Source organism: Aquarana catesbeiana, linkage group LG07 (assembly GCF_042186555.1).
Source record: "Aquarana catesbeiana isolate 2022-GZ linkage group LG07, ASM4218655v1, whole genome shotgun sequence".
Classification (NCBI taxonomy): Eukaryota; Metazoa; Chordata; class Amphibia; order Anura; family Ranidae; genus Aquarana; species Aquarana catesbeiana.
Window position 1 is genome coordinate 171314575 of NC_133330.1, and position 17633 is coordinate 171332207.

The 17633-nt window shown below is 41.5% G+C and overlaps 1 protein-coding gene across 1 annotated transcript in view; it reads right to left on the reverse strand.

Moving 5' to 3' along the window:
* The window catches only part of HMCN1 (hemicentin 1), a 656490-nt gene that overhangs the window by 573358 nt on the left and 65499 nt on the right, over positions 1–17633 (reverse strand). Inside the window, exons 4-7 of the mRNA XM_073592871.1 lie at positions 13211–13333; positions 11469–11640; positions 6356–6462; positions 3632–3752 (exon numbers count right to left, since the gene is read on the reverse strand). Of these exons, the coding sequence (XP_073448972.1) occupies positions 3632–3752; positions 6356–6462; positions 11469–11640; positions 13211–13333 (523 nt within the window). The remainder of the gene's footprint in view (positions 1–3631; positions 3753–6355; positions 6463–11468; positions 11641–13210; positions 13334–17633) is intronic.

Below are 17633 nucleotides of genomic sequence, written 5' to 3' on the forward strand. Positions count from 1 at the left end.
TTCTAAATGTAAAATAATACAGCTTGGGAAAAAGTGTCCCTTGACAGGGAACAATATTGGAGATACAGTGTTGGTGAGCACTACAGAGGAAAAGTATTTGGGGGTACTTATTTCAGATGATTGCAAAATGAGCAAACAGTTTGGCCAAGCAGTGGAAAAAGCAATTAGAATTCTAGGATGCATCGCTAGAGGGGTCACCAGCAGGAGAAGGGGTCCTGATTCCACTATATACAGTAGATCTTTAGTTAGACCTCATTTAAAATACTGTGTTCAGTTCTGAAGACCTCATATACAAAAAGATATTGATAGGACTATTATTGCAGAGTAGATGGTTAATCACCGTGCTGGCTCAGAGGGAGATGTTGTCTATGACGGCTGTTAGCTGGCAGAGACCACAGTATAGGAGGATAAGTTAGTGGAACGCCTATGTTCTGTGGCTTGGAAAATCCTGGCAGCTGCACACTCGGTCCGGACACTGGTGGAGACACCGGACCGAGTGTGCAGCTGCCAGGATTTTCCAAGCCACAGAGCATAGGCGTTCCACTAACTTATCCTCCTATACTGTGGTCTCTGCCAGCTAACAGCCGTCATAGACAACATCTCCCTCTGAGCCAGCACGGTGATTAACCATCTACTCTGCATCAATAGTCCGCAACACCTTACATTTATCCTACATATACCCGATATGGTGTCTGTTGAGGGATAACTATTTTTGAGGTCTGGATAGAGATACTTTCAGTATTCATGCGCTCAATAGTCTATTAGATCATCTACTATTCAGCTGACGGACGTGACGCCCTTTGTGTCCGGTCACGCTCTGCTGACGGTCCTGGTCTCGTTGGTGGCGGCCCTGGTGCCTGGGTCTGGACCCCGGTGGCGAGCAGCCTTTTCCCTTCCCCCTCTTCAATCGGATGCCATGTGATACTGTCTTTTCTACGATAGATATACATCTCACCTCCAGCCCCTGAAGAAGAGGTCGTAATCAATACAAAAACCTTGAAACGCGTCGGACCTGCACTGTCAATTAGCTCCTGTTTGCTATATCAGCGTTCTGTGGGTTAAGTGCAGTTCTGTTGATTTGTTTTGTATATCTGTATCATCATTAATTGTATACTGCAGCATCCATTGTGCTACCATTGTTGTCTTTTTATACGATATGTGTCATATTTTTAACTAATTTTTTGATATAATAAAAACAAATATTTCTTATATTTTTGATATATTATTTGAGACTTCCACCCTTTAAAATCCCACTTAAGGGGAAATCTTTCGATTATATATGAATATAGGGATGTGGGTGGATTGTCTCCTTCCATAAAGTTCCCGTTACCACCTTTGTTCTATTGATAGGATAGAAGGAAGCCAGTGAAGAGCAACAAAAATGGTGAAAGGTCTGGGAGATAAAAGATATTAGGAGAGACTTCGGGAACCTAATATGTACAGTCTGGAGAAAAGAAGGGAAAGGGAGACATGACTGAAACATTTAAATACATCAATGAGGTTAATAAGATTCGGGAGGGCAGTATTTTCAATATGTAAGCCAAAATCAAGAACACGGGGACATGACCTCAAACTACCAGAAGTGAAGTTAAAAACAATCTTAGAAAGTAGTTGATGCTTGGAATAGACTTGCAGCAGAGGAACTTAGTCAATCAACAGTAAGTGGATTCAAACATGCTTGAAACAAATATAGATCTACTGTATACTCAGACAAAAAAAGTTAACAAAAACAAAAAACAAACAAAAAAATGTATACATAAACAAAAATAGGAAAATTTGATGGACCACTTGGTCTTTTTTCCTGCCATCACTCTTCTATATTTCTATGTAAAAAGTGACACCACTTGCAGCTTCTTAAAGCACGGGTAGTCCAGTTCTGAAACAATGAGAACACAAACAAAAAGTGCCCCAAAGCAAGTGCAATAAAAAAGACTTAAAAGGTTTACTTAAAAGGATAAACTGTACAATTCACCCACAAGTCCACCATTTAATTGCACTAGGTCAGTTAGTATTTTATTTGTGTTTGCTTACTCAATAAACTTTTATTTAAACACGGTTCATTCTCTTAAAAAATACCTTACAAAAGCTTACGTAGTGCCATAATTAATACAGTGTGTAACTAACTACAGCCGAGTATCAGCAACACTTCCAGCAATCAGATGCATTGGACATAAGAGATGGAATAACCCAAAATTATATGGATCATCCTGGGGCATAAATAAGGGGGGATAAGGGGGTTTGACTCCCCCAACAGTTGCCAATTATCAGTAAAAGTAAAGAAACATTGCTCTTTTTGTAAAAGTTCATTTCAAGTCATTAGGAAACTGTAAAACAAAGCCTGGTTTCTGGTTCTGACTGACTGGCATAATCACAGACAGTCTTTCTACCATATATTACCATGTACTGTGTAGGCTCAAGTTTTAACCCCTGCTATTATTAGCGCAATTTACTACATCCATGATTTACCATTGTGTGCTGCTTAGTGGTTTTCTCTGAGTGCCCAAGGCTGAACCCACCACAGGACAAAAGTTACCTATGGCCCCGGATCACCTTAATGATTATTATAAAGTATATTTTGCTTTGAAAGAAGGATGGTCATCTGTAGAAAATGATGTACCACCATAAATATCAATGGATAGTTTGTTTTATTGTTACTTGTTAGTAAAAGGTGAGGCTGAAGACATCTTCATTTTTTTAGAAGTAAGAAGCATATCTTCTGTCTATTGACTGTCTACAGATGCCAAGTAATGAAAACAGTACAACAGAACATTACACTCATGGTTGTAGTTTCAACTGCCAGCATCACTCCCTAAAGGAACACCTACTAGAGGCCTAGGAACAATCTTTCAGAAAATGCTAACACATTTCTTACTTTAGTGGTTGGGTGACAATACAACCAGATTCAAACTAAAAGGAGCTTGGGAAGCTCTTAGATGCAAAAGGTCTGGGCACCAGATCCCATTATAACACAAAATCCCATTTGTCTAAAGCGATATGGACTTTTAAGGTGCTCCCTGGAAGTATCACAACATGCAATTCATTTGGACTATGGGGGAGTGCACACCCCCTCATATACTTTCACAGCTAGATTCAGGGTACTGAGGGCATCACAGTTAGTACTGCAGAGACTCTTGGTATCACAAATGCTGTCTCACTCTAGTACAGTACCTAGGCATAGTTGTCATAACCATTCATCTACAGGCTTAACCATATCTTCTTGCTCTCCTAATTATATTGTAGATTTGAAAAAAAGAATCTACAAAATGTTTTGATTGATAGTAAATGTAGACAATTAAAACACTCACATTGATTATTTTTTGTAATAATAATAATAAAGTAGGGCTAATTTACTAAATGTTAGAAATTGTCTGCTAAGAAAAGTGAATGTTTACTAAGCTTAGCAAAAGGTGAAGCTGTGTGTACTTTATAAACTTTATAAACTTTTTAATATCTCATGTGATTGGGTTCCCAAAGTGTTTACTATGTTTACTAAAATTAACTTCGCAAATTAAAAAGCCTTGACTGCTTTAATGTTGAACTTTACTCATTGTCAGAAGTTCGGCATTTGTCAGTTCCCTTTTCTGCAAACTATAAAAAATTACATGAAATATTACAGAAATAAAAAAATAACCTTCTATGGGTCTGCTGGATGTTTTACTGAAATCTAATGTAGGTTTATTGGAGAATCCTGCCTGGAAATCCACCGTACTGACACCTGTGATTCTCACTGAATGCCGCCCACTGCTTGATGTCTGGAAGAAAAAAAAAATAATAATTTTTTTTTATTAGAATAGAAGCCATTCAGGGGCTTATTTATGCATATGCTCTTTTGTGTATTTTCACTAGGAAATTGCCTTGAAAGTTCTGCCCTTTGCTGTCAATAAAGCCGTTCAAACTTCAATGTTGTTGCTGCAATGTGGTCATCATTAAACCTCTTAACTGCTACTAGCAGCAGTTTGGGAATGCTTTTTATTACATGTAGTGATAGGTGTAATGGAGTAGCTATTGTTGTAAGGGTCCTGGTCCAAGTTAATTGAGGCACGCTCTTGCTGGACACTGTCCTCTTCACTGTCCATCTGTGAGCTATACATAAAGCAGAGTGATTTGAGGGTGCTGGATTGTACAGCTGCTCAGGGAAACTACAGGTCAGAAGCAAGGATTCTGGGCTTTGATTAAGCACAGTTCATGTGTGAAATGCGTTAGCCTTTCCTCCCATGCTTGTACATGTGATACTCTTCATGTTTTTCATGGTTTTACATGAATAAAGATTGTTTGGATCTTAACTTATGTGTGCAGTCATCTTTTCTTTCTCTATGCAATATACTTGGTTAAATGATCTGATCTGATGTCAGATGACCAAGTGCAGGGAATAAATGGAGATATCCTCTGCTTTATGGTAAGTACACAGTGTTTCTATACCATAGATAAGTGTACCCCAACAATGTCTTTAACAAGGAAGTGCATATGGCAATAAATTAAAAAAAAAGCAAGCTAGAAAAGTTGATAAGTACCTAGTTAAGTGATGAGTTACTGTTAGTTGTTATGAGATTCTGCACTTATCAAATGCTCTCTGGCTGGTCTATTAAACATGCCCAATAGCATTGTATTCATTGGCATCCCTTTATTAAAATAACACATTTCACTGAATTATTGAGTTGGTCTTTAAAGCGGAATTCCAGGCAAATAAAGAAAAAAACAAGAAAGTTATTTTAATCAATAAATATAATGACATCTTTAAAGTGGTTTTAAAGGCTAGGAGGTGTTTCTATTTTTTTTAAACCATAATACTTTCTCTGAATTAAGGTCAAACTCCTTCCATGATCACCCCCCCCCCCCCCTACTCATAAAATACTTACCTGTGCCCGACCTTGATCCAGCAATGTGCCCAACAGCAGCAGCACACTCTCCTTTCCTCGCTCCTGGTGCTGGTAATCAAATACTGTGTGGAGTAAGCAGGTGGGGGGGGGGGGGGAGTCATGCTGCTTGTGTATCTATAGATGCATAAAGCCCAGCTTGGGATTAAGCCTGCATGAGTGCCCACATAGCAAGCGGCTTGTTATGGGGACACTTGGGAGGGAGGAGGAGCCAAGAGCGCTGATGGGGGACCTCAGAAGAGGAGGTCAGAGGTTAGTGGCTGCTCTGTGCAATACTATTGCACAGAGCAGGTAAGTATAACATGTATTATATTATTTAAAACGATAATTTTAACATCGTTTTAAATGCAGCTAGTATAAATACCTGAATTTGATTTGATATGAGCCTCTCATAATTCTTTGTGCCACGACACAGACTTGGAGAGGGTGGGCAGCACTAGGAGCCAATAATTTGTGCTGAACTACACATATGTACATATGAAGATAAAAAACATACTGACAGGAGGAAGGAGCAGAGTAAACAGTGGAATGAGTTAAAGTGATTGTAAAGTCTCATTTTTTTTTTCAATAAAAATAACAAACATATCATACTTACCTGCTCTGTGCAGTGGATTTTAACAGAGCAAACCGGATCCTCCTTTTCTCCAGTGCCTCTTTGGCTCTCCTGGCCTCTCCCTCCATTTGAGTGCCTCTACAGCAAGCAGCTTGCTATGGGGGCACCTGAGCCGAGTTGTACCACCGTGTATCCATTCAGACACACCTCTCTCCGCACCACTGCTGTGTCTCAGCAAATGAGGAGGGGTGTCCTGGATGGCAAAGGCAGTCATGGACATCGCTGGACAAAGATGGGGCTCAGGTAAGTATTAGGGGGGTGCTTAAGGCTGATGCACACAAAAGGCTTTTTATTTTCATGCATAAAATAATCTTTACAACTCCTTTAAGTGGTCTGCTGCCCCTTTATTGTCCAATCAGCAAGCTGTTGATAGGGAGATAATCTAGTTATATTTCTTAACTGTAGAAGAGAAAGATCTGGAACCTGAAGAACTGATGAAATGTAACTATACGAGATGCAACAATTGAAACTGATGAAATGTAAGTATTATCCTCTCAGATGTATAATCTGATTTTCAGTCAGATAGCTAGTATATAGTAATTATTCCTATACACATGTCGAAAGATTCACACCTTTGGCAAACTGTAAGATAACATATGCCATGACCTAGGGCAGTAGGACTGTTAGGGGAAACATGCAGTCACTCAATGATCATGTTTATTACTGTGAGAAGCACATACCAGGTTCAATACTCCAGTTGCATACCATATTACACATAGGGCTGGTTCCTGGATTAAAAGTTTGCTTTTTTTTTGCCTGGAATTTAGCACTGTGATAATTTAATTACAAAAGTATTACTTCTTTATCAGGAATTTAGTACTGTGATAATTTAATTAGAAAAGCATTACTTATATAACACCTGTCTCACCTTAATTTTCCACATCCCCGGTGTTGGTTCTTTGATATTTAAGACTTTGGCAGAATTGTATATGTTCAGTAATTCATTAAGGCCTGCTTCTGGCTTCATTTGTCTCCCTAAGAATACATGTAAAACAAAACATCTTAGACAAAATGGCACTAAACATTGCTTAAAAATAGTTGCCAGGCCTACAACTGTAGACAGCACTTGAGACAAGCTAAAGTGACCTCAATCAATATTAGTGCATGACTTTATAGGAATTCTTAAGGACTATTTAGCATGCCATACAAGTTTAAGAGGGCCATCAGCTTTGCTCAAAAAAGGGAGGCACAAGAAAAGCTGCAATAAAATATTCATATTTGTATATATCAATTGCAGGAAATCTTTAGTTCTTTGAGGAAATGCACATGCAGCCATACTAGTGCCTACACACCATAGCAGGGGAATGACAACTACCCCTCCACATCATTCACTCCCGTCTTTTAGTAGTATATTTGTCTTGTTACAATTTCTGTACCTCCAGGCTATATATACACACAGTAAATGTCTAGTCCAGGCTTTAATGACACCAGAAAATAATCCACTGGAGCACAGGTCCCCAATTGTTTATTGATGCTGCTGGGTGAATATGACTGGAGCATGAGAACATTTGGTGGGTTGAATTTTAATGCTGGACATTTCCCACCTATTGTTTGCTCAATACAGAAGGTGTGTTACTGGCAAACAGAGGGGGAAAAAAAGCTAAGAAAAAGAAAATGATTTCAGCCACTATTTCTAATTATTGGTAAGCTGCAATATGTTTTTTTGTTGTTGTTTTAAGTTTATTACCACTTTAACCTCCCTGGCGGTATGATTATGTTAGATTTTTTAATCTCAAAGCGGTACATTGTTTTGCATGGAAATTTGGCGTTTTATATTGTAGGCCTGTAACTTAGTAATAACACACTTAAATCTGTCCAAACAAGAGTCTAGTAGACATCCTGGTTATGATAAAGTTTGAAACACAAAATCATAAATTATAGAATAATAAATAACTCTAAATAATTATAACCAATAATAATATAATAATAATATATTGTATTCAATAATGTAATACAATCAAAAACACTGAAATTTGCTCAGTTGCAGAATTGTCGCTGTTGCCACTTTCAGTGTTTGATGACGAATTTCCCCACGATTCACTATCGCTCAATTCTGCAAGTGACTCTAATTTATTATCGCTGTTTTCTAGCTGGTCTAAAATCGCTTTTGACGTAAAGGGACGCTTTTTGGTTGCCATGGACATTCTCAAGTTGCCAAACAGAAAGAACAGTATATATAATATAAAAGTGCATGCAGGGCACTGGACAAAGCACTAGGGATAAAAGGGAGGTGAAATGATCTGATACAGTAATGTAATCTTACAGATTACAATGTACTGTATATGTTATGTGTTTTTCACTTTTTGAATGTGCCGCCTGGCTCCGCACCCGTGCGTCGCGCCGCTCGCAGGGAAAGAAGCCCGGAACAGTAATACATCGGGCGGATGATCCGGCAGAGTACACGGCAGGGGAACATCGCAGGATCCTGGGGACAAGGTAAGTACGCTGTACATGGATCCTGCGATGCAATCTGGCTTGGGGTTACTGCTTTTGGTAGTAAAAATTCAGCCCGAGCCACACTTGGAAATACCACCAGGAAGGTTAAGTAGTTTTCTGCATTTTTCTCCAAAACCTTGATAATTTTCTGTCTGCCTTCTCTCTCAATCTCCAAAGTAGTTGATTAATTCACTCTGTGCATCCTCTCTACTTTTCAGTCAACTTCTGTTCAGTATTCTGTATTCCCTGCTTCTCCCATTGTTCCAAGTCCAGCTTTAGCTCTTCTCTCCATTTCTAACACTTGCCATTAGGGTTGCACCGATGCGGTGCAATTTGAGCCCAAAAGAATTGCATGCAATTTGAACAGGAATGTGGTGCAGGCGGTTTCTCGCACTGCTTCTTTGTGAACCCAAGCCAAAATCACTATGACAAATCTGGGTTCACACAGGAGCGGTGGCGGAAACCACATGTGATTGGGACAGAATCGCACTGCATTCCTGTTCAAATAACATGCAATTCTTTGCAGTGCAATTTGAGCCCATTCATTTTGTATGGGCTCAAATCGCACAACAAAGATATCAGTTTCAGGTATCCAAGCATAGTACTAGCACAGCACTCATGTAAATGCTTATTATTGGCAACCCTGCTTGCCATGATAAACTTCTATTCTGCTTCCTTCTCTGTATCCCACCCAAATCAATTTTCAGCCACTGTTTTGCTTCTCATTAGGCAGATTTGGCATGCCAAATTCAGTGACGGCCCGTGCACTGTGGGCGCATGGACGCCGCCCCCCATCCATGCGCCTGGCCCCATTCAGGACCCCGGACGCATGGATTCCTATGGCGGGGGCAGGAGGGGGTGGTACTTTTTGAAGCACCTGATTAGAACAGAGGCTCTAATAGGCTTCAAAATAGAGTGGGCTCGGGGCGCAGAGAGTGTGTGACGATAGCAAATTCATTTTCTCTATTTTCACACTAACCTTCCTCCCCGTCAATCAGAAGGCATGGCATCAGACCTGTTTCCTGATTGGCCAAAGCACCAGGCCACCCTATTGGATGCCTGGTGCTTAGGAAGAGGAGCAGACTCAGCAGAGAAGAAACATGCTGGAGCGGAGGTCACCGCCATTCTGCTGCACTCCCTGCATTGAGAGGAGCTGCTGCCTTTTTGGTAAGTGCCGGGGGGGTCTGTCAGAGCCGTGGGCACGGGGGGTTGGGGCTTGCTGCCAGAGCCGTGAACCCCGCGAGGGGGGGGGCGGTGGGCACAGTGGCTGCATATGATGGGCACAAGTGGCTGCATATACTGAGCACAAGTGGCTGCATTTGATGGGCACAAGTGGCTGCATATGATGGGCACAAGTGGCTGCATATGATGGGCACAGTGGCTGCGATTGATGGGCACAATGGCTGCATATGATGGGCACACATGGCTGCATATGATGGGCACACGTGGCTGCATTTCATGGGCACAAGTGGCTGCATATTATGGGCACAAGTGGCTGTATTTGATGGGCACAGTGGCTGCATATGATGGGCACAATGGCTGCATATGATGGGCACAAGTGGCTGCATATGCTGGGCACAAGTGGCTGCATTTGATGGACACAAGTGGCTGCATACACAATGGGAGATTTTTTCCTCTTATTGGGACTTTGAAGGGCAGGAGTCTCAAAACAATGTCTCAAAAGTATTATAAACAATAATTTTATTTATCAAAAAGTTAAAAAAGACATAGCAATTGGTCAAAGAAGAAAAAAGATGGATGCCAAAGTTTGAATGATGATATTACAACAATTGTACGTAACAATATTTCAAAGATACACTTCACCCCACAAAAAACTGTTGCAGCAAGACTGTACAGTGAAGCCCGACGCGTTTCGAGGTTTTATGAGTGTTGAGACCTCTTCTTCGGGGGCTGATGGTGAGGTATATTGTCGTGTTGTTCCTTAATCAGCATCAAATAACATCCAATTTAAAAAGTAGAGGGGACGTAGTGGTTTGCCGGTAGGATCCAGAGCTACAGGCCACTGCTTTCAGCAAAGGACCAAAAGCATCCACAAACCAGGACACAACACAAAGAGCGTCCTACCCACCAGCCTATGACATTTTCTGTAAGTGTTGATGATTATAACCTATTGTTGTCCACTCTCAGTGTGCATAGGATAAATTGCCCCTATGCCGGCTGTATTGAAGGTATCTCGTACGGCACTGTCTGGTCTATAGTACCGGGAGATGCACCAGTAAAGCCCATACAAACGGTAGCTCAAAGAGCTTGAAAAGGCTGCACGTCCAAACCGACACCCACCTCGTTTTGGATGTATTTTATGGGCACAAATGGCTGCATATGATGGGCACAAGTGGCTGCATTTGATGGGCACAGTGGCTGCGTTTGATGGGCACAATGGCTGCATATGATGGGCACAAGTGGCTGAATTTGACAGGCACATGTGGCTACATTTGATGGGCACAAGTGGCTGCATATGATGGGCACAAGTAGCTGCATATGATGGGCACAGTGGTTGCATATGATGGGCTCAGTGGCTGCATATGATGGGTACACGTGGCTGCATATGATGGGCACAGTGGCTGCATTTGATGGGCACAGTGGCTGCGTTTGATGGGCACAATGGCTGCATATGATGGGCACAAGTGGCTGAATTTGACAGGCACATGTGGCTGCATTTGATGGGCACAAGTGGCTGCATATGATGGGCACAAGTAGCTGCATATGATGGGCACAGTGGTTGCATATGATGGGCTCAGTGGCTGCATATGATGGGTACACGTGGCTGCATATGACGGGCAAACATGGCTGCATATGATGGGCACAGTGGCTGCATATGATGGGCACAGTGGCTGCAATTGATGGGCACAGTGAGGCTGCAATTTATGGGCACAGTGAGGCTGCAATTTATGGGCACAGTGAGGCTGCAATTGATGGGGGGGGTCAGTATTTTTCAATTTGTTTGCGCACCCCAAAAAATTTGGAGCACTAGCCACCACTGACCAAATCAGTGGCTATTGCCAGCAATAGCACCGTCTGAATTCCCAAAAGTAGTTCCTGTACTGCTTTTGGTGAATTCGGGGGCAATTTGAATAGACATCTGTGCATGAACCTGTCAAATTGCCCCCCAAAGTTGAACTGCATGGCCAGTAAGAAATCATGCAAGTTCAACTGAACAATTTCTAACCCGTAGCAGTTTTAACCTGGAATCAGATTCCACTCAACTTTGGTCCCCTGAATTATGATCAGTTTACAATCAGACAATCCCATCACCAGTTCTAGTGAGATGGCACACTTGACCAAATAATACATGTCCAGCTAACATATTATTTTAGACACTGACACAGGTACACCTACACAGGTTGAACTGGATGGACTATTGTCTTTTTTCAACCTTACCTACTATGTAACTATATATTGTCTGAAAAAGTATTGATCCATACCAGTTGGTTATTAATAACCAGAGACCAAAAACCATTCAGACTAAATTAAGCCATTTGTGAATCGGTATACATTTTATAGTTATAATTGAGTTTGACTCTCACCCAATGGATTGTACAGTTCAATGTCTGGTGCTGGCCCACTCAGTGACACAGTGACTTCTTTAAGGCTTGGATCAAAAGGGATTTCCCAGGTGAATGACGCCTCACTCAAGTGGTCTGTGGACATAAGATGAACCTTGGAAGCTTGCACAGTCTCTTCTACCCATTTCAATACCTAAGCAAAATAACAAGAAATTGTGCATATTAAAACCATATTGGATCATTTATGGACTTTTATAAAATTATACTACAAAGTGTGCTGAACTGCTGAAAAATGGTTAAATGCTAGTTGTAAGCAAAATATATTTAAAATTAGCTAAAGTTAGTAATGGTGTACATTATTAATGATCTGCTGTATGAAATACAAAATAATGTTGCAATTTTGGCTGATGGCATAAAATATGTAGATCTATTAAAAATAGAAGGAAAATCACCTATTACAGGTCTTGACAAAATAAGGACATGAGCAGCTAAAATGCAAATTAATTTCACATTGAAAAATATAGGGATATGTATTTAATATGTGACACTGACAATACAATTCTTCCCCTAGCATGAAATGGAATACAGTTGGGCAAAACTAGCAATTTTGTTTGCCTTCCTGTGAACCAAACCTGCTGGAGCTCTGAGAGACTACAGCTAGATATGGGTCACCCTTATCAATTACCGTATTTATCGGCGTAAAACACATAGGCGTATAACGCGCACATTCATTTTAAGAGGGAAGTTTCAGGAAAAAAACTTACATTTTAAATAAGGAACTTTGAGGCAAAGTAAGGGTCAGTGCCCATCTGCATCCTCACCATTGCCATCAATGCAGCCTAATCAATGCCAATCTGCAGCCTCACAAGTGCCATCAATGCAGCCTCATCAGTCCACATCAATGCAGCCTCATCAGTCCACATCAATGCAGCCTCACCGTTGCCATCAATACAGCAGCCTCTCCGTTGCCATCAGTACAGCAGCCTCATCATTGCCATCAATGCAGCAGCCTCACCATTGCCATCAGTGCAGCCTGATCAATGCCCATCTGCAGCCTAGAGGGGACAGGGAGGGGAGCGGGACGAGCGCCGACAGATTGCATACAGTGAGAATCTAATATAATATACAGAACAGTGGTTCAATGGTGGCCCAGAAGACAGGAATTCCTATTACAGAGGCCGCCAAGTAAACAGAAGATTCTCACTGTATGTAATCTGATGGCGCTTATCCCGCCCCCTCCCTGTCCCCTCCAAGGCAGCTAAAATTGAAGTATCGTCGTATAACACGCACACGCTATTTGCACCTGAGTTTCATGGTGAAAAAGTGAGTGTTATACGCCAATAAATACAGTATATATACCTAGGTAATTGTTATTAAAATGTAATTGTGGGGTTTATTTACTAAAGCCATAGAGGGCAAAAGTAGTCACAATTCTGCAGAGAAAACAATCAGCTTCTAACCTCAGCTTGTTTAATTAAGCTTTAGCAATAAAACCTGGAAGCTGAATTGCAGAATTGTGACTACTTTGCCCTCTCTAGCTTTAGTAAATAAACCCCATAGTGTAATCTTCAATATGCAAATGATTTCATATATAATATGAAATATATTTGAAAATACTAATTCAGTGCCAAAAAAATGAAGGATTTTATTTTTACATTACATTCTCTAAAACAGTTGTTTATTGCAATGTTTAATAAATAGTTTTCACTACTTGTAGTAGCTAAAAAAAATTGTAATATTGTATCATTAATACCCTACATTACCTCTTTAACTTGCTTCTTGTCTAGGTGAAATACTTGACCAGAGCTGGTGGAAGCAATTTCTTCATATACCTTATACCCCACATGGCCTCTGTCATCACAGTCTCCAGTAAGCACAAACACCACCTACAAGTAAATATTGAAGGGTATACAGTATATTATCAGCAGAGCACCTCCTGTACATGCAGCAGTTCTTTAGTGAGATATATATCCAAATTAATTATAGAGAATATTACTAAAGTCATTGGCAGTCCGGCCATTTTGAAAGATGACCAGCAATGCTAGATTTTAAGTTTTGCTACTGACTCAGTACTAATACTGCCAATTATCCACAGATGAAGAAAAAAGCACCCAAGAGGTGTTGGGACTTTGAAGTAAGTTTAAAAATGATAGTGAGAGGGCAAAAACATTTGTAGAGAGCACTGGCTCAAGTTAGGCAGCTCACAGCAAGGCTACTCTCTGGTGGGTACCCCAGCAGGTTACCAGAAAAAAAAATGAACAACTGGAAGGTGCGCCCAAACAAATGGATAAAATAGTCCAAATTAATTTAATAGTTTGTACTAGAACACAGCCAACACGTTTTGGCTGTCTAAGCAGGGCCGGTGCTAGACTATTTTGCGCCCTAGGCAAGACCAGCTACTTGCGCCCCCGAAAAAAAGAAGCTCCTAACAGTGGGACTATTGTGGAGGGCTGGAGAGTGGATGTTTGCCAATGATTCCCCACAATCCAGTATACAATATTTGCCCATATACTATCTACATGAGAGAGAGAGGGATTGGGGATATGAGAGGGGGGGGAGTGAGGATGAGAGAGGGAGGAGAGAGGATGGGAGGGGGGGGAGGATGAGAGGGGGGGGAGGATGAGAGAGGGGGGAGGATGAGAGGGGGGGATGAGAGAGGGGGGAGGGAGGATGAGAGGGGGGGCGAGGATGAGAGGGGGGGGCGAGGATGAGAGAGGGGGGGAGGATGAGAGAGGGGGGAGAGAGGATGAGAGGGGGGGAGGATGGGGGGGGGGATGAGAGGGGGGGGATGAGAGAGGGGGGAGGGAGGATGAGAGGGGGGGGCGAGGATGAGAGAGGGGGGGAGGATGAGAGAGGGGGGAGAGAGGGTGAAAGGGGGGTGAGGATGAGAGAGGGGGGCCCTAGCAGTGTCTGCAGTCCCTTCTGTGCACCCCTTGTCCCAGTCTGTGGGTAAGTGTGTACCTCCTTCCATAGATGTTCATGCTGGCCAGCAGCAGGCCATTCTTCTGGCTGGTGAGGATGGGAATGCTCTGTTCTATGCCATTAGTCCGTGGACTGCCCCGGGTAGCAGTCCCTGGCTGCATGCACTTTTTGCCGGTCCTCGAGGGAGGAGGGCCCAATCCACTCATCCTTCGGCGGCTGTCGGAGCTAGAAGTGGAGATTGGAGAGGAGGTTTTGAGGAATCCAGCCTCTGGGTGGCGCTGCCATGTTGGGGTTGCTTAGCCTGTTTCTCCTCACCTCTCTGGTGGTCGGGGAGCTCTTGTCCCTCCTGGGCACTCACATCTCACTGCTCCCGACGTGCCTGCTACGTGGCCACCGGTCCAGGCCTGCACAGTGTGAGTGACACACAGTCAGCAGCACCATTCCGGCGGAGCCATGCTGGCGTACCATATGAGTGACCCATGATCCATCCGAGCCGGCTTGCACCCTCGCTAGGCTAGGCAGCAGTGCTAGGTGGCTGCCTAGTTTGCCTAGTGGGAGCACCGGCCCTGGGTCTAAGAAACTCCCCCTTCATCATCATTGCTCACGCAAACCACATAAATATCTGTGTATTCTCCATTGACACAGATTCACACAGGAAAGCTCTAGTTTGAGGGTATTCAAAATACTCATGTTATCTGAAGGTACACATAAGCCACTTTCATGTCTTACTCATGTTCCAAATCACTGTTTTGCTTGCAGCATGGTTTTGTCCAAGTATAGTTTTCATGTGCATTACTTTGGCATAGCCTCCATATACATTGTTTAGTATGGCTTTTAAATGCAGTATCATTATTAGTATCAGTGTCATTGTAGAATTTTAAGTTCGTATATTTTCAGTTTTAGTTGCACAATTCTTTTATATTTTTCTTATTGATGGTTGTTAGATTAGGTTTCTGACATTTATGACATAGTTGTTTTTAATAGCTCTTTGGACCCGTGAGTCCTATTTTTTTAGACATCTTTGCATTACATAATTATTTTATATTAAATATTTTTTTTCTTATGTGTATTATATCAGTTATATGTACAATGGTATAATGACATCTACTAAAAATGTAGCATCTGAAAATATTAGAGTGATACTAAAGTCTTGTTTTTTTTTCATTTAAAAATAACAAACATTTTATACCTATCTGCTCCGTGCAGTGGTTTTGCACAGAGAAGCCCAGACACTCCTCTTCTCAGGTCCCTTGCCAGTGCTTCTGGCACTTCCCTCCTGCCAAGTGCCCCCACAGCAAGCAGCTTGCTATGGGGACACCCAAGCCGAGCCACTGCTCTGTGTGTCCATTCAGACAAGGAGCCGCGGCTCGGCCCCACCCCTTCTCTATCTGCAGTTTACTGACTTTGATTGACAGCAGCGGGAGCCAATGGCGCCCTACTGCTGTCCCAGCCAATGAGGAGGGAGAGTCCCGGACAGCCGAGACTCTTGTGCAATATCACTGGATCGAGATGCGGCTCAGGTAAGTATTAAGGGGGCTGGGGGGCTTCTGCACACAGAAGGGGTTTTTTTGCATAGAATGCATTAAGATAAAAAAACCTTCTGGCTTTAGAACCCCTTTAACTCCAAAAATGAACCTATCACACTTTATCACTTACCATCTGATTTTCTTTTCTTCATTTCTATGCATGTGTGTACATGTATGTGTATATGTCTGTATTTTCAGATGCACATATATGTACACATATGTGTATTTATGTTATCTATGATGTTCTATAATTGTTAGGCTCATGATTTTATCAGTCGCATTTACATTGTATTGTGTTTTGTTGTCGCCCTGATGAAGTGGTACTTTCTTAGATCCCCGAAACATGTTGGCTGTTTTTTTAGTACAAACTAATAAATTAAATTGTACTCTTTTATCCTTTGATTTTACGCTCCTTCCATTTGTGCAAGGTTTTTTTTTCTAATTATCTACAATGACAGTTTGTATATGGCAACATAAAATGTAAAAAGCTTCAACACTTTTAATTTTTAAAATTTTCATTGTCTTGTTTATTTCAATATGTTCTACAACATGAAAAATATTTGTCACATGATAAGTTCACTTTAACCACTTGATCGAAGGTTTAACCCCTTCATGACCAGGGCATTTTTTGTTATTCAGCACTGCGCTACTTTAACTGGCAATTGCTTGGTAACGCAACACTTTATGCAAATTAATTTGATATCATTTTTCACACAAATAGAGCTTTCTTTTTATGATATTTAATGACCACTGGGTTTTTTATTTTTTGCTATATAAATGAAAAATTAAGGAAAATTTTGAAAAAAACAAGTTTTTCTCAGTTTTTGTTATACAATTTTGCAAAACAAATAATCTTCATTTATAACTTAGGCCAAAATGTAGTCTGCTATAGGTCTTTGGTAATAATAACCGAAATCAGTGTAAATTATTTAGTCTATGTAAAAGTTACAGTGCCTACAAATTATGGTAAGGCGAAGTGTCTTCAAAATGTTTCTGCCCTTTTATATTTTCGTTGGAAATGGTGAGGACGGGATGAGTAGTAATTGGTCGTGTCTGAGAGTGTCATGTGACTAGTCTGTCTGGCAAGTCGGCCGACCTTGCAGTTTAGTATTAGTTGTCACGCTATGGTGAAGATGGCTGCGAAACTTATAAGAAGAACCCTTGTATATTTGAAAATTGATCACTCCTGATGTACTGATGGCTTATCTCATTTCTTGAGGCTCTAAAATGCCAGAACAGTACAAATACCCCCAAAATGACCCCTTTTTGAAAAGTAGACAGTCCAAGGTATTTAGCAAGAGGCATGGGCACGCGATAGTGGGCACGAGAGCCAGAACGGGGATTTGTGTGTGTAGACACACAAATCCCCGTTCTGACAGGAGAGACAGATCATTTGTTCCTATTAATTAGGAACAGCAATATGTCTCCTCCTCTAGTCAGTCCCATCCCCCCACAGTTAGAAACACACACAGGAGGGAACAAATTTAACCCCTTGTGTTAATCCCTTCCCTGCCAGTGACATTTATACAGTAACCAGTGCATTTTTATAGCACTGATAGCTGTATAAATGTCAATGGTCCCAAAAATGTGTCAAAAATGTCCGATCTGCCTGCCACAATGTCACAGTCCCGCTAAAAATCGCAGATCACTGTCATTACTTGTAAAAAAATGCCATAAATCTATCCCCTATTTTGTAGACTCTATAACTTTTGCGCAAACCAATCAATATACACTTATC